Source organism: Puma concolor, chromosome C1, assembly GCF_028749965.1.
Source record: "Puma concolor isolate L17-30 chromosome C1, mPumCon1.1.hap2, whole genome shotgun sequence".
Lineage (NCBI taxonomy): Eukaryota > Metazoa > Chordata > Mammalia > Carnivora > Felidae > Puma > Puma concolor.
The window spans coordinates 159,946,227-159,960,987 of NC_141674.1; the positions used below are offsets into that span (position 1 = coordinate 159,946,227).

The 14,761-nt window shown below is 37.0% G+C and overlaps 1 protein-coding gene across 7 annotated transcripts in view; it reads left to right on the forward strand.

Moving 5' to 3' along the window:
- UBR3 (ubiquitin protein ligase E3 component n-recognin 3) overlaps nucleotides 1-14,761 on the forward strand; it is a 239,416-nt gene that overhangs the window by 193,821 nt on the left and 30,834 nt on the right. For 6 of the 7 annotated variants that reach the window (XM_086718860.1, XM_086718861.1, XM_086718862.1 and 3 more), the window contains 2 exons: nucleotides 2,348-2,451; nucleotides 14,172-14,296. In XM_086718860.1, the coding sequence (XP_086574986.1) occupies nucleotides 2,348-2,451; nucleotides 14,172-14,296 (229 nt within the window). Of the gene's footprint in view, nucleotides 1-2,347; nucleotides 2,452-14,171; nucleotides 14,297-14,761 lie in introns of those variants that run through there. The other variant, XR_015255298.1, reaches the window with a different exon arrangement.

A 14,761-nucleotide genomic window follows, 5' to 3' on the forward strand; every position in this document is an offset into this window, starting at 1 on the left:
AATTTCTTACCACTTTCTTTTTTTATCCATAGGTTAGTAAGGATTTTTCAGTGTTATTTTCCTCTTTTCTTTTTGGGAACAGGTTTCATCTTCTTGGCATGTTTTCTTTTGAGTCGTTTGGTTCATTTCACTAAAGTAACTGTGATAAAACCATAGAAATACAAACATGTGTAGGAGTCAAGGGCCATGATCTTAAGTTTATAATTCACGATGATGTTTCTTCCTTCAGTGCATTTTCTCTCTTTATGCTCTGAAGTCTTAACTGTCTAGTTTTTGTCTCTTTTGCCACCTGTATGTCCATCCAGCAATCCTTTCATTTTTCATTTTTTAATTTATTCAGCTAGTTTTATTAACTGTTTTAATCCAGGCATCAGGGAAATGATGGTAAACAAGATACAGTTTCTGTGGAATTTTTTTTTCAGCGTCTTTAACAGTGTAGAGGATGAATTGGGAGAACGTAAAATTGAGGGAGATTGAATAGTTAGAAGTCAGTGGCCATAGAGGTGGCAAAGAAGGAATAAAGATAGTTGTTAGGACTTACTGCCAATTAAATATGGGGTGAGTAAGAGAAGATAGGTTTGGGATATCCCTAAGATACTACCTTATTTATTCATTATATTTTTATAATTATACATTGTGCTAAATACATATAAATGTATATAAATATATCCATTGTGCTAAATACTAGAGGATATAATAAATAAGCCACATCAAAACTAAGAACATAGAAGGAAGAACAGATTGGTTATGGCCAGGGGAGATTGAGTGCAGTAGAGTAGAATGTTCGAGTTCAGTTTTAGGCATGTTCAGGTTTAGCTGCCTGTTGGATATACAAGTGAAGACTGTAAATATTCAGGTAGTGGGTTTAAGAGATTCATAGCTAGAGATACAGACTTGGAAGTCATCAATGTGTAGCTGGTGATTGAAGTCATGGTTTAGGAGGTCTTTCAAAAAGAGTCCTTCATATGAAAAGAGAGTGGGAATTGGAGCCTTGGGGAACAGCACCAGTTCTAGGTTAGTCAGAGGAAGAACTTGTCAAGAAAACTAGAGTCATCAGAGAGTTAGAAGAGAATCTAGGAGAGTGTTTCAAAAAGGCCAAGAAAATTTTCCAGATAAAAGTGTTCAACTGTATGCAAAGTCAAGGGTCAGTATGATAAAGTTGAAAAATGTCCACTAGATTTTGTAATTAAGAGATCACTGTTGGCCATGTGGAAAACCATTTTGGTGGGGATTTGAATACTAGGTGAGCAAATGGTGCCTCCCTCCCAGTTTTTTTAAAAAGTACTTTGGGCTTGTTAAAAAAGATTGGAGAGACAAATAGGATTCATAGCATTAATGGAAGGTTAGCTTTAGAGAGGGAGGCAAGTAAATTAAAGGGTTATTTGTAGAGAATGGAGACACTGAAAGAGCTGTCTTCTTCCTCTGGCAGTTATAAGCTTCACAGCAGCAGGCATTGGTTTACTTGCCAGTGCTTCCAGTGCCTGACATATAATAAGTGATCAGTAAGTATTTATTGAATGATGGAGCCTAATAAAAGAGTTGAGCAATTTTTGTTCATCCCAAATCTAGTCTGAAGTATAGCTTCAGAATTTATTGAATTCTTTAGAAACTTAAGATTTGCTTTTGTTTTCTGAATTAAAAATTAAACCTAAGATCAAAAAATGTATCCTTCTATAGGAGTTTTAAAAATTCTTAATAGATCGAGAATGAGATCTGCTTTAGAATATATTCTGTTCCTCATAGTACCACACATTGCTGAGGTTTCCTACTTTGTCTTTTATAGTTTAAGTTCTGCCTATCATCTTTTTTTTTTTGAAAGTGTTAAAGAATTTTTTGAATTTTATGTTAGTCATGAAGTTGAAACAACTTTTTAATAAAAAAATATTAACCATGCCTCTTCAATGTAACTTGTTTGCAAATTGTACCTGTTCTTTTTAATAATATGAACATTTACTTTTTAGTGTGAAGTTTGTGACAGCAAGTGTCCTATATGCCACCACATTTATAGTGAAACTAATCCTCTAAATTTCCAATTAATCCTTCATTTGATTTCTATAATCTAAGAGGTCAGAAAGACTCATAATCAAGTTAATGTATCCAATTGTTTGCTTAAATAAGATCTAATAAATTTTGTATATAATTTTTTCATATTAGGCAGAATCAAGGGAATAGATAGATTTAAAAGATTATACTTTTAGGCAAAAAACATGGCCCCTAACCTTTTCTTTTGAGATTTCTCAATTGTTTATGAAAGTTTAATTTCTGTTCCTTAGACATATATGTGAAATATAAAATGAATTAGAAAAGATATGCAATATTGTCTAAAGTAATTATGCATTTTTTTTAGGCAGGGAAATGAAGAACAACAGCCTGAGGTTCCAATTCTTTATCATGATGTTACATCCCTTTTGCTCATCCAGATCTTAATGATGCCACAACCCTTACGCAAAGGTATGTCTTTATAATTCCGATTCTTAGATTTTATAGTATATATAATATTCTAAAAATAGTGGGGACAAATATTCAGTCTGCTGGAAATGTTTTGAGGTAAATGACTGTACTATTTTTTTTATTCGTAGTAAATAGTTCATATGTCTAAAAGAAGATGACAATGAAATGAAGGTTGTTGTTGGATGTGTCCTTTGGAAAAGTGTTCATGTCTTTTGCCCACTTTTTAAAAGTTTTTATTTAAATTCTAGCTAGTTAACATACTGAGTAATATTAGTTTCAGGCATACAATATAGTATCTCAACACTAACATACATCACCCAGTGTTCAACACATGTATACTCCTTAATCCCTGTCACCTGTTTAACTCATCCACCTATCCACCTCCCTTCTAGTAACCATGAGTTTGCCCTCTATAATTAGGACTCTGTTTCTTGGTTTGTCTCTCTCTCTTTTTTCCCATTTGCTCATTTGTTTTGTTTCTTAGATTACACATATGAATGAAATCATGTGGTATTTGTGTTTCTCTGGCTGACTTATTTTACTTAGCATAATACTCTCTAGCTCCATTGATGTCATTGCAAATGGCAAGATTTTATTCTTTTTTATTAATTCTTTCAAAGAACCAGCTCTTAGTTTTGTTAGTCTGTTCTACTGGGTGTTTTGTTTTTTTTTTAATGCTTATTTATTTTTGAGATAGAGAACACAGGCAGGGGAGGGGCAGAGAGAGAGGAGGCCAGAGGATCTGAAGCAAAGCAAGCTGTGTGCTGACAGCACTGAGCCCAATGTGGGGTTCAAACCCACAAACTGTGAGATCATGACCTGAGCTGGAGTTGGCTGCCCAACCGACTGAGCCACCCAGGAGCCCCTGTTCTACTGTTTTGTTGTTGTTGTTGTTTCTATATAATTTATTTCTGCTCTAATATTTATTTTAATTTCCCTTTTTTTGCTGGCTTTAGGCTTTATTTGCTGTTTCTTTTGTAGATCCTTTAGGTGTAAGGTTAGGTTGTGTGTCTGAGACTTTTCTTGCTTCTTGAGGTAGGCCTTTATTGCTATATACTTTCCTCTTCTGCAATCAGAAGGTTTTAGACTGTCATGTTTTCATTTTCATTTGTTTCCTTCTGTTTCTTTATTTCTTCTTTAATTTCCTGGTTAACCCATTCATTCTTTAGTAGGATGTTCTTTAACCTCCATGTATTTGTGGCCTTTCCAAATTTTTTCTTGTGGTTGACTTCACGTTTCATAGTGTTGTGCTCTGAAAATATGCATGATATGATCTCAGTCTTTTTGTACTTGTTGAGGGCTGACTTGTGACCCAGTATGTGATCTGTTCTGGAGAATGTTCCATGTGCACTTGAGAAGAAGAATGTGTATTCCGCTGCTTTAGGATGAAATGTTCTGAATATATCTGTTAAGTCCATCTGGTCCAGTGTGTCATTCAAAGCCATTGTTCACTTGTTGATTTTCTGCTTAGATGATCTGTCCATTGCTGTAAGTGGGGTGTTAAATTCCCCTATTATTATTGTATTATCATCAATGAGTTTTTTTATGTTTGTGTTTAATTGATTTATATTTTTGGGTGCTCTCAGGTTGGGGGCATAAATATTTACAATTGTTAGATCTTCTTGTTGGATAGAGCCTCTTTATTATGATATAGTGCCCTTCTTCATATCTTGTTACAGTCTTTGTTTTAAAATGTAGTTTGTCTGATATAAGTACAGCTACTCCAGTTTTCTTTTGATGTCCATTAGCATGCTAAATGGTTCTTCATTCTCTCACTTTCAATTTGTAGGTGTCTTTAGGTTTCAAATGAGTTTCTTGTAGGCAGCATATAAATGGGTCTTGTTTTTTATCCATTCTGATACCCTATATCTTTTGATTGGAGCGTTAATATTCAGAGTAATATTGATAGGTATGAATGTACTGCTGTTGTATTACCTGCAAAATCAGTGTTTCTGGAGTTTTTCTTTGTTCTTTTCTAGTCATTGTTGCTTTTAATCTTTCTTTCCCACTCAAAGAGTCCCCTTTAATATTTCTTGCAGGGCTGGTTTAGTGATTATGAACTCCTTTAGTTTTTGTTTGTCTGGGAAACTCTTTATCTCTCCTTCTGTTTTAATGACAGCCTTGCTGGATAAAGTATTCTTGGCTGTGTATTTTTCCTATTCAGCACTTTGAGTATATCATGCCACTGCCTACTGGCCTGCCAAGTTTCTAAGGAGAGATCTGCTGCTAACCTTGTCTTCCCTTGTAGGTTAGGAATTTCTTTTCCCTTGCAGCCTTCAGGATTCTTCCCTTATCTGTATTTTCCAAATTTTACTATGATATGTCTTTATGTTGGCCTGGTTTTTGTTGATTTTGATGGGAGTTCTCTGTGCCTCCTGCATTTGGATGTCTTTTCTTCCCAGATTAGGGAATTTTTCAACTATAATTTGCTCAAATAAACCTTCTCCTATTCCCCTCTCTTCTTCTTCTGGGATTCCTATTATAGGAATGTTATTAACCTTTATGGAGTTGCTGAGTTCCCTAAGTCTATATTCATGATCCAATATCTTTCTTTCCTTCTTCTTTTTGGCTTCATTATTTTTCATAATTTTATCTTCTATACCACTTATTCATTCCTCTGCTTCCTCCATCTTTGTGGTCATTACAACCAGTTGGTTTTGCATCTCAGTTATAGCATTTTTTATTTGGGCCTGACTAGTTTTTAGGTCTTTTATCTCTGCAGTAAAGGACTTCCTGGTATCTCCTATACTTTTTTTCTAGCCCAGTTAGTATCCTTATAATTGTTGTTTTAAATTCTGGTTCAGGCATATTACTTCTATCTGTTTTGATTAAATCCCTGGCCATGGCCTCTTCCTGTTCTTTCTTTTGGGATGAATACCTTCATCTTGGCATTTTGTCTAGGTCTCTGTCCTCTGTGTGTGAGGAAAGTCTGTTATGTTTCCTGCTTCTGAGAGTAATGGCTATATTAGGAAGAGGTCATATACTGTCCAGGAACTCATGCTTCAGGAAATGTTCCTGGTGTATGCACTCTGCTGTTGTGTATTGGCTGCTCTTTCGCTGTGGTCAGTCCTCTGCAGAGTTTCTCCTTGCCTGCAGTGAGGAGTGTTTGGATTTTGTCCATTGTGTGGTGAATTTTAACTAGGTGTGTTTTGGTATGCTTGTTAAAGGAGGCTAAATCCTGTTTCCTCTAGAGCTAAAGCTTTGGAACGCTCTGTGGTCAATAGTCTTGGTGTGTGCACAAGGTTTGTGCTGGTCTTCTGGGGGAAGGCCCACTGCTGCTCTGAGTTTAGGCACAATTGTCCTAGTTTAAAAAAAGAAAGAAAGAAAAGCACTTACAGAATGCAGGGGGGCATGGCTTGGTTTAAGTCACTCAAGCCTCCACTGTGAGCACTATTCTGCTTACTGGTCTGTCTGTGCTGACAGGCAGGGGTAAAAATGGCATCAGCCAGCTCTCTATTCCCCCAAGAAGGGAGTTCAGGAAACCCTCACAGAAGAGCATATGATCTCCCCTTGTGTGTGTTCCAGGCTTCTCTCAGGTCCCTGCCTTCACCCTGTGTGTGTTTGAGCCATCTGCCCACTTGGTGGCACAGTGTTCCTGCATCTCAGGTGTGCAGGCTGTGTTTCAAAACTCCAAATCTTAGGGACCTGATGCAGAACGGCCCGTGCTGATCCTCTGGGGGAGGGGTCTCACTGCACTGTGACTAGTGGTGGTTTGTCCCACGAGGGCAATTGCAGGAACATGCAGAGACTTAGAGTTTATGGTAAAGCACTGCAAAAAGCTGGCATCCAGGTTAGCTGTCCTCAGCAGGTACCTCTGTTCCTGTGCTAATGAAAAGGGCAGTTCAGTGGTACCCCCTGGCTCTTTTGTCCCCAGAGAGGCAGTGCTACTTCTCTCAAATGCACTCAGGAAGACAAACTGTCTCTCCCAGTGCGACCCAGGGGATCTTCAGGCCACGCTGTCTGCTCCTGGGCCTCCAAACTTCTAAAACTTTAGACTTTGAGCTCCACTGCTTGTAAAAACATGGGATAATCACTCCCTCTCATTTTCCCCGTGTGGTTTTGGAGAACGGTTTTTTCTTGTTCTGTGCTCTGTGCCCTGTGCCCTGTGTGCGTTCTTTCTCTCCTCTCTGATCAGGGCTTCCTCCCCTCAGCAGCACCATCAATTTTTTTCTTCCCCAAATCATGAATCCACACCTCCTACCTTCCACGATGTGGCCTTTTCTCCCTCTAGTTGTGCAGTTTGTTTTCTCAGTCCTCAGATCAATTTCTGGGGCACACGTAATGATTTGATATTTATTTAGCTGTGTTGAGAGGGACAAGGAAGAATCGGGTCCCCCTACTCCTCTGCCATCTTAACTCCTCCTTTCAAGGCCTTTTAATTTGTGATTTAAGAGTTCAAAAGTAGGAATCCATGAATCTCCTAAAATGATATAGGAAATTTTTATATGTACATGTGCATTTTTTTTTCTGAGAAGCTCCATAGCCCTTAACAAGGTTTACAAAAGGATCTTCACCCCTAAAAATGAGTTAGTTATAAATTCTCCTGAGGACTCCTGGTTATATGCAGTAATAAGGAATAATAATAAGGAAGTTGCTTTTGTGCAGTTGGAGAATCAGAAGTAGATTATAGTGGGATGAGAAATGACAGGGCAATGAGGAAACAGCAGAGAGAACTATCAAGAACGAATGTGGGGAGAGAGCAGAAGGTATGTGTGGATATATCAAAGGAGCTATATTTTGTTTGTGTTTAAGGTAGGAGAGTTTTGAGCATGTTTAAATTTTTGCCATTTCTCCATTAATAACTGTCAGTGGTACTTTTACCTTAAGTGTTACTCTCTCCTGGAAGCCTTTCTCTTAAATATGCGTTTTTCCCTTTCCCATAATATCTTGTCTATAGTTCTGTTTTGACAGTTGTCTCATGAAAATAATGGTAGATTTTCTTTAAATCCCCTGCTCTAAACTATCAATTCCTCTAGGATTTGCATCATTTTACCTGTATCCCTAGTGCCTACCTGCTACCTAATATGCCCAGTAAATGTTTGTGGACTGGATATGTTAAAAATCCAGTTGTCTTATTTTCTGGTAAATTGCTTATTTTCTATTTTGAAATTCAAGAAAGCTATTGCTTTGGTTTGAATCTTTATGTCTTATATTATGGTCTTTTCTATATAATGTTCTTTGAGAATGTTGGCAGTTTAGTAGACCCAAACCACAATTGCCCTGAAGTATACCCAAGGGAGCAGCTTTAACTACCTCATTAGTTGTTAGATGGACTCGGGATCTTTTCTCGGTGTTGTTGAGTAATGCAAAGAAAGTCTTACTAAACTATTTGGGTTCTTCACTCATCAAAGAGAAAATAGAGTTGAGCGTATCACACAAAACACATCACAAGTTGATTTTTGTTGTAGACTAGACTTTTTGAAGAAAGAACATGTGTACTTAGAAGCTCAGATCATGAAAGAGAAGATTGAGAAGATTTGATGTTTATATGGATATGTGCAAAGTGCTTTACTGAAGTAGTGCAATAGTATATTTCTTTATAAAAGTTTTTCATGGTAATTTTAAGAAAACAATAAAATGTCTGATATAGTCTTTAGATTGTGTCCTGTTTACTTGTATGATTTTCCCCCAAGAGTTTTATTACTTTACATATATTATACTTTGTCCTAAAAGAAGTTGGAGTATTTTGTGTTATCTTAACTCTAAAACACTTTATGGGAAAGGAATTTCTGCAGGCATCTGAATCCTGTTTGTTTTAATTATCTCACCTGCACTAAGCATGGTACCTGTAGGCAAGCCAGTATCACCCCAGAAGACTGTCGGTTCCTTGGATTACTCTTATAACACCCAGCAAAAATGCCATTACATGAAGAGGGTACTCACTAAATATTTAATTATCTTATTTTTGAAAATTTCTCATTGTGTGTTTATATATTACCCACGGGAGAGAATCTGGTTGAATCAGATTTTATTGGTATCATTAAAGAGTCATGCTGTTGTCTCAGTTATGTCAATACCCTTTGAACTATTTATTCCTTTTTTAGGATTTTTATCTTGCTGAAAATAAGTCAGAAATAAGGCAAAGATTTACACATGTTATCTATTTAAAATGTCTTCATTTCATGAGTTATGATGTTTCCAACTTTTTAAAATGATGATTTAAATATAAATAATGAAACTGATGACTTCATGTTCTCAAATAGTCTAATGATGTGGATGTTGCACCTGTCTAGAAGGTCAGAAACTTCAGTTCTCAGATGTTTAGAATAGGAAGTAAGGAATATAATTTTCATTTTTGATTCTAAGGAAAAATTCACTTTTTAAAGAGCTATAGGCTAACATTTCTATCATACCAAACTCTGTATCTCATGAAATCAGTTTTTTTAATTATTAAGCAGCCTTCCCAGCACTATGTTCCCCCACCCTTGTTTCCTGTCATGTAGTAGCTCTATAATACTTAAAATCTGTGCCATCATGGGGTGCCCAGGTGGCTCAGTCGGTTTAGCGTCCGACTTCAGCTCAGGTCATGATCTCACAGTCTATGAGTTCGAGCCCTGTGTCAGGCTCTGTGCTGACAGCTCAGAGCCTGGAGCTTGCTTCAGATTCTGTGTCTCCCTCTCTCTCTGCCCCTCCCCTGCTCATGTTCTGTCTCTCTGTGTCTCAAAAATAAATAAAAACACTAAGAAAAAAATTTTTAAAAAATCTGTGCCATCGTTCATGGTCTGTTTGCTTCTAAATGCATTTCAAGTTAAGTATTGGTCTTCCTTTGTTCACATTCAGGTGGTTTGATGGTGGGCTTTTGGTTTTGGTTGTTTTAAAAGCACATTGACTGAGAGTAGATATCCAATTTCCCTCTCCTTTTAAAATGTTGATAATTGGTTTGAAGGGCTTTGTTCTCTGTTGCAGCCTTAGAAGATAACAACCTGGAAACCTAATGTACATGTTATATGAGTGATTCCTTGTTTTTTTCCAAGTCCCTGAGAAACACTGACTTAACGTGGCAATCATTTAGTAAATATTTGTTACATATGTTAGTGAATGTGAGAACTTAAGCAAAAGCTGTAACTTTAAACTGCCATTTGAAATACTTGAAAAATGATGATCACCAAGGCAGATAAAATGACTAAAACTAGGAATTAGTACATTGCTACAAGGAAAAGCTATGATTACTCTTATACTGGCACTTATTTCCTTAAAATATATGACTTCTTCTTCTTCTTTTTTTTTTGAGTGTTTATTTTGAGAGAGAGAGAGCGCGTGCACATGCACACACAGGGGAAGGGCAGTGAGAGGGAGAGAGAGAATCCCAAACAGGCTCTGTGCTGACAGCCCTGATGCAGGGCTCCATCTCATGAACTGTGAGATCATAACCTGAGTTGAAATTAAGAGTTGGACACTTAAGCAACTGAACCACCAAGGCCTCCCACTTCTTTTTAAACAAACAAAAAATTTGTGTCGTTTATGATGGGAGTAAGTCATATATGAGTGATATTTCTGAGCAATATTAAATGACTTCCTCATTTTGTTGTGCTTAGTAGACAAATTCTATTAATTTTCATCATTCTATTGAAACATTCAGTTAAGTCATGAAATAGTCTTTCCTTGACTTTGATGATACCATCCTCTTCTGGTTCTCTTCCTATCTCTTTTTCACTCGTTTTCATGGCTCCTTTTTATTCACCTGCTCTTCTCACCATTTTTGGAGTTGTCTCTTAGTTCCTGTCCCTTTCTCAATTTTGTCTTCTTTCCCATAGTGTCAGTTCACCTGTTCTCTCATGATTCCCAAATCTCTAGCTGCAGTCGACAATTCCTTGGTGAATTCCTTAATTCATTTTCTACTCATCAAGACTAACTCTTTTCCTCTATTTCAGTCGTTCCATTTTAGTCAGTGCTGCTACTTTCTACTCTTTGTTATACAATGAAAGACACCATCATTCTCTACCTCCAAAAGGCTACTAAGTCCTATCATTTTTGTCATCTAAATACTTCTCTAATTTAACTCATTCTCTCCATCATCATCATTCTTCTGTAGTTCAGGTCATCGAATTTCTCAGGTATGGTACTTTTGCTGTCTGTTAATAGGTTGTCTTGCCTCTAGTCTTGGCTTGTTTCAATCCTTTTCTTCTAAAGAAGCAGCAGTGAACATTTTAAAATGCAAATCTGATATTATCATTCTCATGCTTAAAGTGTTTCAGTGGCTTATTACCCAGTCTGTATGCCTGTAGATATCAAACAAGTAACAAATAGTAATATATTGGGGCAGCTGGGTAGCTCAGTTGGTTGAGCATCCGACTCTTGGTTTTGGCTTAGGTCATGATCGCAGGGTCCTGGGATCCAGCCCTGCATTGGGTTCCGCACTGAGCATAGAACCTGCTTAAGATGTCTCCCTCTCTCCCTCTGCACCTCTCCCAGCTCGTACTCTCTCTCTAAAAATAAAAAAATGAATAAATAAACCAGATATTTACTGATTGCCATTGCTAATCACTGTTTTAAGCATTTAGGTATAAACCTTATTTCACTTAATCTCTTTAAGGTAGATGAGATTATTGTCTCCATTAAATAGAATAGGAAATAAAGCAAGTGTATATTACTAACCTGCTTGAGATCTGAAGAGTCAGAATTTAAATCTAGACAATTTGGCTTCATAGCCTAAATTCATTCTTAACAATAATGTTATATACTGACTACTTGTGAAATAGTCTTTGGTTTGATGTAACTGGGAGTAGGAGACTGATAAGCTAGAGAATGAATGCTTGGCCAAAGAGGACAGTTACTACTCAGTTCCAAATCATTGTTCGCATGTAAAAATGTGGCCCCAGTGTTGTCAGATCTTCCTGTTTTTTTAAGAGTAAGGGGAATTCTTGACTTGTATAAGAAATATCCTATTTTTAAATGTCAGTAACTAAAAACTAAATAGGATAGAGGCAAACCAAACCTCTCTGTAGACCACAGATAGCCTGTAGTTCATAACCTTTCATCTTCAGCAATAAAGATTGCTTTCCTAGCCTCATCTATCAAAAATCACTACTTGTATTCTAGTTACACTGGACAGTTTACAGTTCTTGTAAACCTTAGGCTTTTTCTGTGCCCTCAAAAAATGGCTTCATCTATCTGGAATCCCCCTTTCTTTACCTTTCCCTTCCCCCTTGCCTTCTTTATTATGGCTTATTTCTCTTCATCATTCAAGACTTAACTTTCCTCACTGAAATAAAAATCTTTATTATTTTTTTTTCTATGCCTTGCCCTTGAATTAGGTTAGTTCCTCCTCTTATTTTCTCCCAGTATACCATGTGTATGCATGTAGCCCTCTGTTTCTCTCTTCCTCTCTATCTAGATTGTAAGTTCTTATTGTCTTTATCCTGGCATATGTTCAACACCTAGGTGTTAGGACATTTAGAAATCCATTTAGAGCTAGTTTATAAGCACAAAGGAAGAGCACTAATGTACTCACATAACCAAACTGTAGGAGTTAAGGGTAGTCTTGGGAATGACCAGAACCAGAACTTTGGATGCTGGCATCTTAGGTTTCTTGTCTTAATGGATCTGCTTTATTCAGTGTTACTTTAGACAGTCTGCCATAGACTAGGAACATGACCTGTGACACTTCTAGACTCACATTTTTATACCTTCCATTTACCTCCAGTTACAAAAATCCCACAGCTGGCTCAGCTGTAAGTTCCCACCCCAAGTCATCAACATGAGTAAGAGACAAGGCTTGCACGTGTATGCACTCACACATACTCATTTTAAAATCAGGAAAGATTTTCCTTAGGAAGTGACTTTAAGGTGTCACCTAAGAGTTAACCAGGCTTTGAGGAAGGAAAGAGTGTTTCAGCTTGTACAGAGACTCAGTAGAAGGATGCTAGATATTTCTTTTAAAAAGATCAGTTTGGGTGCCTGGGTGGCTCAGTCAGTTGAGTGTCCAACTCTTGTTTTCAACTCAGATCATGATCTTCTGGTTTGTAGGATCAGACCCAGTGTCAGGCTCTGTGCTGACAGAGCAGAGCCTGCCCTCTCCCTCTCTCTCTGACCCTCCCCTGCTCGGTCTCTCTGTCTCTCTCTCTCAAAATAAATACATAAATTTTAAAAAAAAATTAAAAAGATCAGTCTGGCTGTAAAAAAAAAAAATAAAAAAGATTGCAGGGGACTAAGAGGTGATGCACATAAACCACTGTGCAAGAAAGACTTAACATAGAAGACCTGTTAACTTTTGAAAGGCCTGCTTACAAGGTTGGCACTTAACTGGTATCTGGGAACTTTGATTTTGGAAGGGTCTCTACCACCCCACCGTCCACAGAACTGATGGGAGTGGGTCACTATGCCTAAACTGTACAAACAGTGGTTTATGCTGAACACACCTGCTTTCCTCCTGGGAGTCTAAAAACCTGGTTTGTGCTAGGCAAAGGGTGCCTGTGTGAACTTCCCCCAGTGAAAACCTTGGGCACTCAATTTCTTAACAGGCTCTCCTGGTGTCTATATCTCACAATCTGTCATAACTTATTGCTGGAGGAGTTAAGCATGCCCTGTGCTAGAATACTGGTAAAGAACTCTGGATTTCATCTGGACTACACCCAATGTGCCTTTTGTCTTTGCTGATTTTACTTTATAGCTCTTGCTATAATGAATCATAGGACTGTATGTTGAGTCTTGTGAGCCCTCCTGGTGAATCATCAAGCCTGGAAGTGGTCTTGGGGCACCCTGAACACAACTACTTAGGGCTGGAATTTTGGGCATAGGCAAGAAAGGATGGAAGCCTGGTCTAGGATTTTAGAATTGACTCAAGATATTTTTAAAGTAGAATTGACAGGACTTGGTGATTTTTTTTCATGTGGGGAGAATGAAATAGGAAAGTATCAAGGATATCTACAAGTTTCTGACCCCAGCAACTGACTAAATGGTAGTATCCATTTATTAGGGGAACCGCATAATATAATAGAAGGAATACTGAATCTGCAGTAAAATCATCTATATGGATTCGAGTTCAGACCTGGATGTTTATTAGCTTTGTTATCAGCGGCACATCATTTTGAAACTCAGATGTCCAACTGAGACTTATGAGGATTGAATGAGACATTCGAGGAAATTTTCTAAGTTATTAGCTGTATGTAAATATTACTTGTGATTTTTAAGCTACTATTTATTAAGTACCTAATATGTGCCAGAAGCTACCAGGCATTTTATGTATTGTTAATATTGTTTTTGCATTGTTATAGTTTTAAATTGAGTTTTAAAACTCAATTAGAGTGGCTAAAATACTGGGATTTCTTTTCTTTTTTTTTTTTTAACTTTAGAAGTTTTGTATTATATATAATATGATACGATATGATATTCCTTATAAGGTTTATATAATATTAGAAGTGGATGAAGTGTTGGTTTAACACCGTTCTGAGACATCATTGTTAAGTACATAATGATCAGGAAGGGGATTTGCCAACATTACACAGCTTGAGTGGCATTAGCACTCTGTTCATCTAAAACAGAGCACACTTTACGCTGCGCTAAAACCTCTCATTTACATATTCTGTGGATGAATAAAGGAATTTTGTTTTCATAATTTCAGATCAGGTGGGTAGCAAATATCACCTTATAATTTCATTTTATTAGGTGAAGTGTTGAACAAAAACCAATTACATGTTCAAGGAAAGATGTATTTGTGAAATGATCTTGAGTACAAAATGTCTAGATTCCAAAGAAATAATGATCCTCTCTTTCTCTTCTAGACCACTTCACCTGCATTGTGAAGGTGCTTTTCACCCTACTATACACACAAGCTCTTGTGGCACTTTCAGTTAAATGCAATGAGGAAGATAGGTTAGCCTGGAAACACATGGGAGCTCTCAAAAAGGTTAGTGTCTTGTCTGAATTTGTCATTTATAGCTTGGTGAACTCATTTAAGTTGGAGATATGAATGAATGAGATTAGATGTTTGAAAGGCAAAATGAGTTATTAATAGTATTTCCACTGGAAATGGAGCACCTTCAGGTTAAACAAAGTTAAAAATGTTTCTTTGGATGGTGAAGTCTTCTTCATCTATCTCTAAACCTTGGCCTTTGCCTCTTCTTATTTGGGCAGTTTTGTTTTGCTTTTGCTTGTAAGCCTTAAACTTAGAGAAGTTATGAAAATTGTACCAATGCAGTGAGTAAGTAATAAAATGTCTGCAGACTTACCTATTTTACTTATTTGTCATCTTTTCTTCTCCTTGCTCCTATTTGCAGTCAGTCCAAAGATGGCTTTTGATGTGTCACCTATAAATTTAAAAATCTTAACCTTTTCTTAATTATGCTTCTTTAAATACTAATTTTTCTATCTT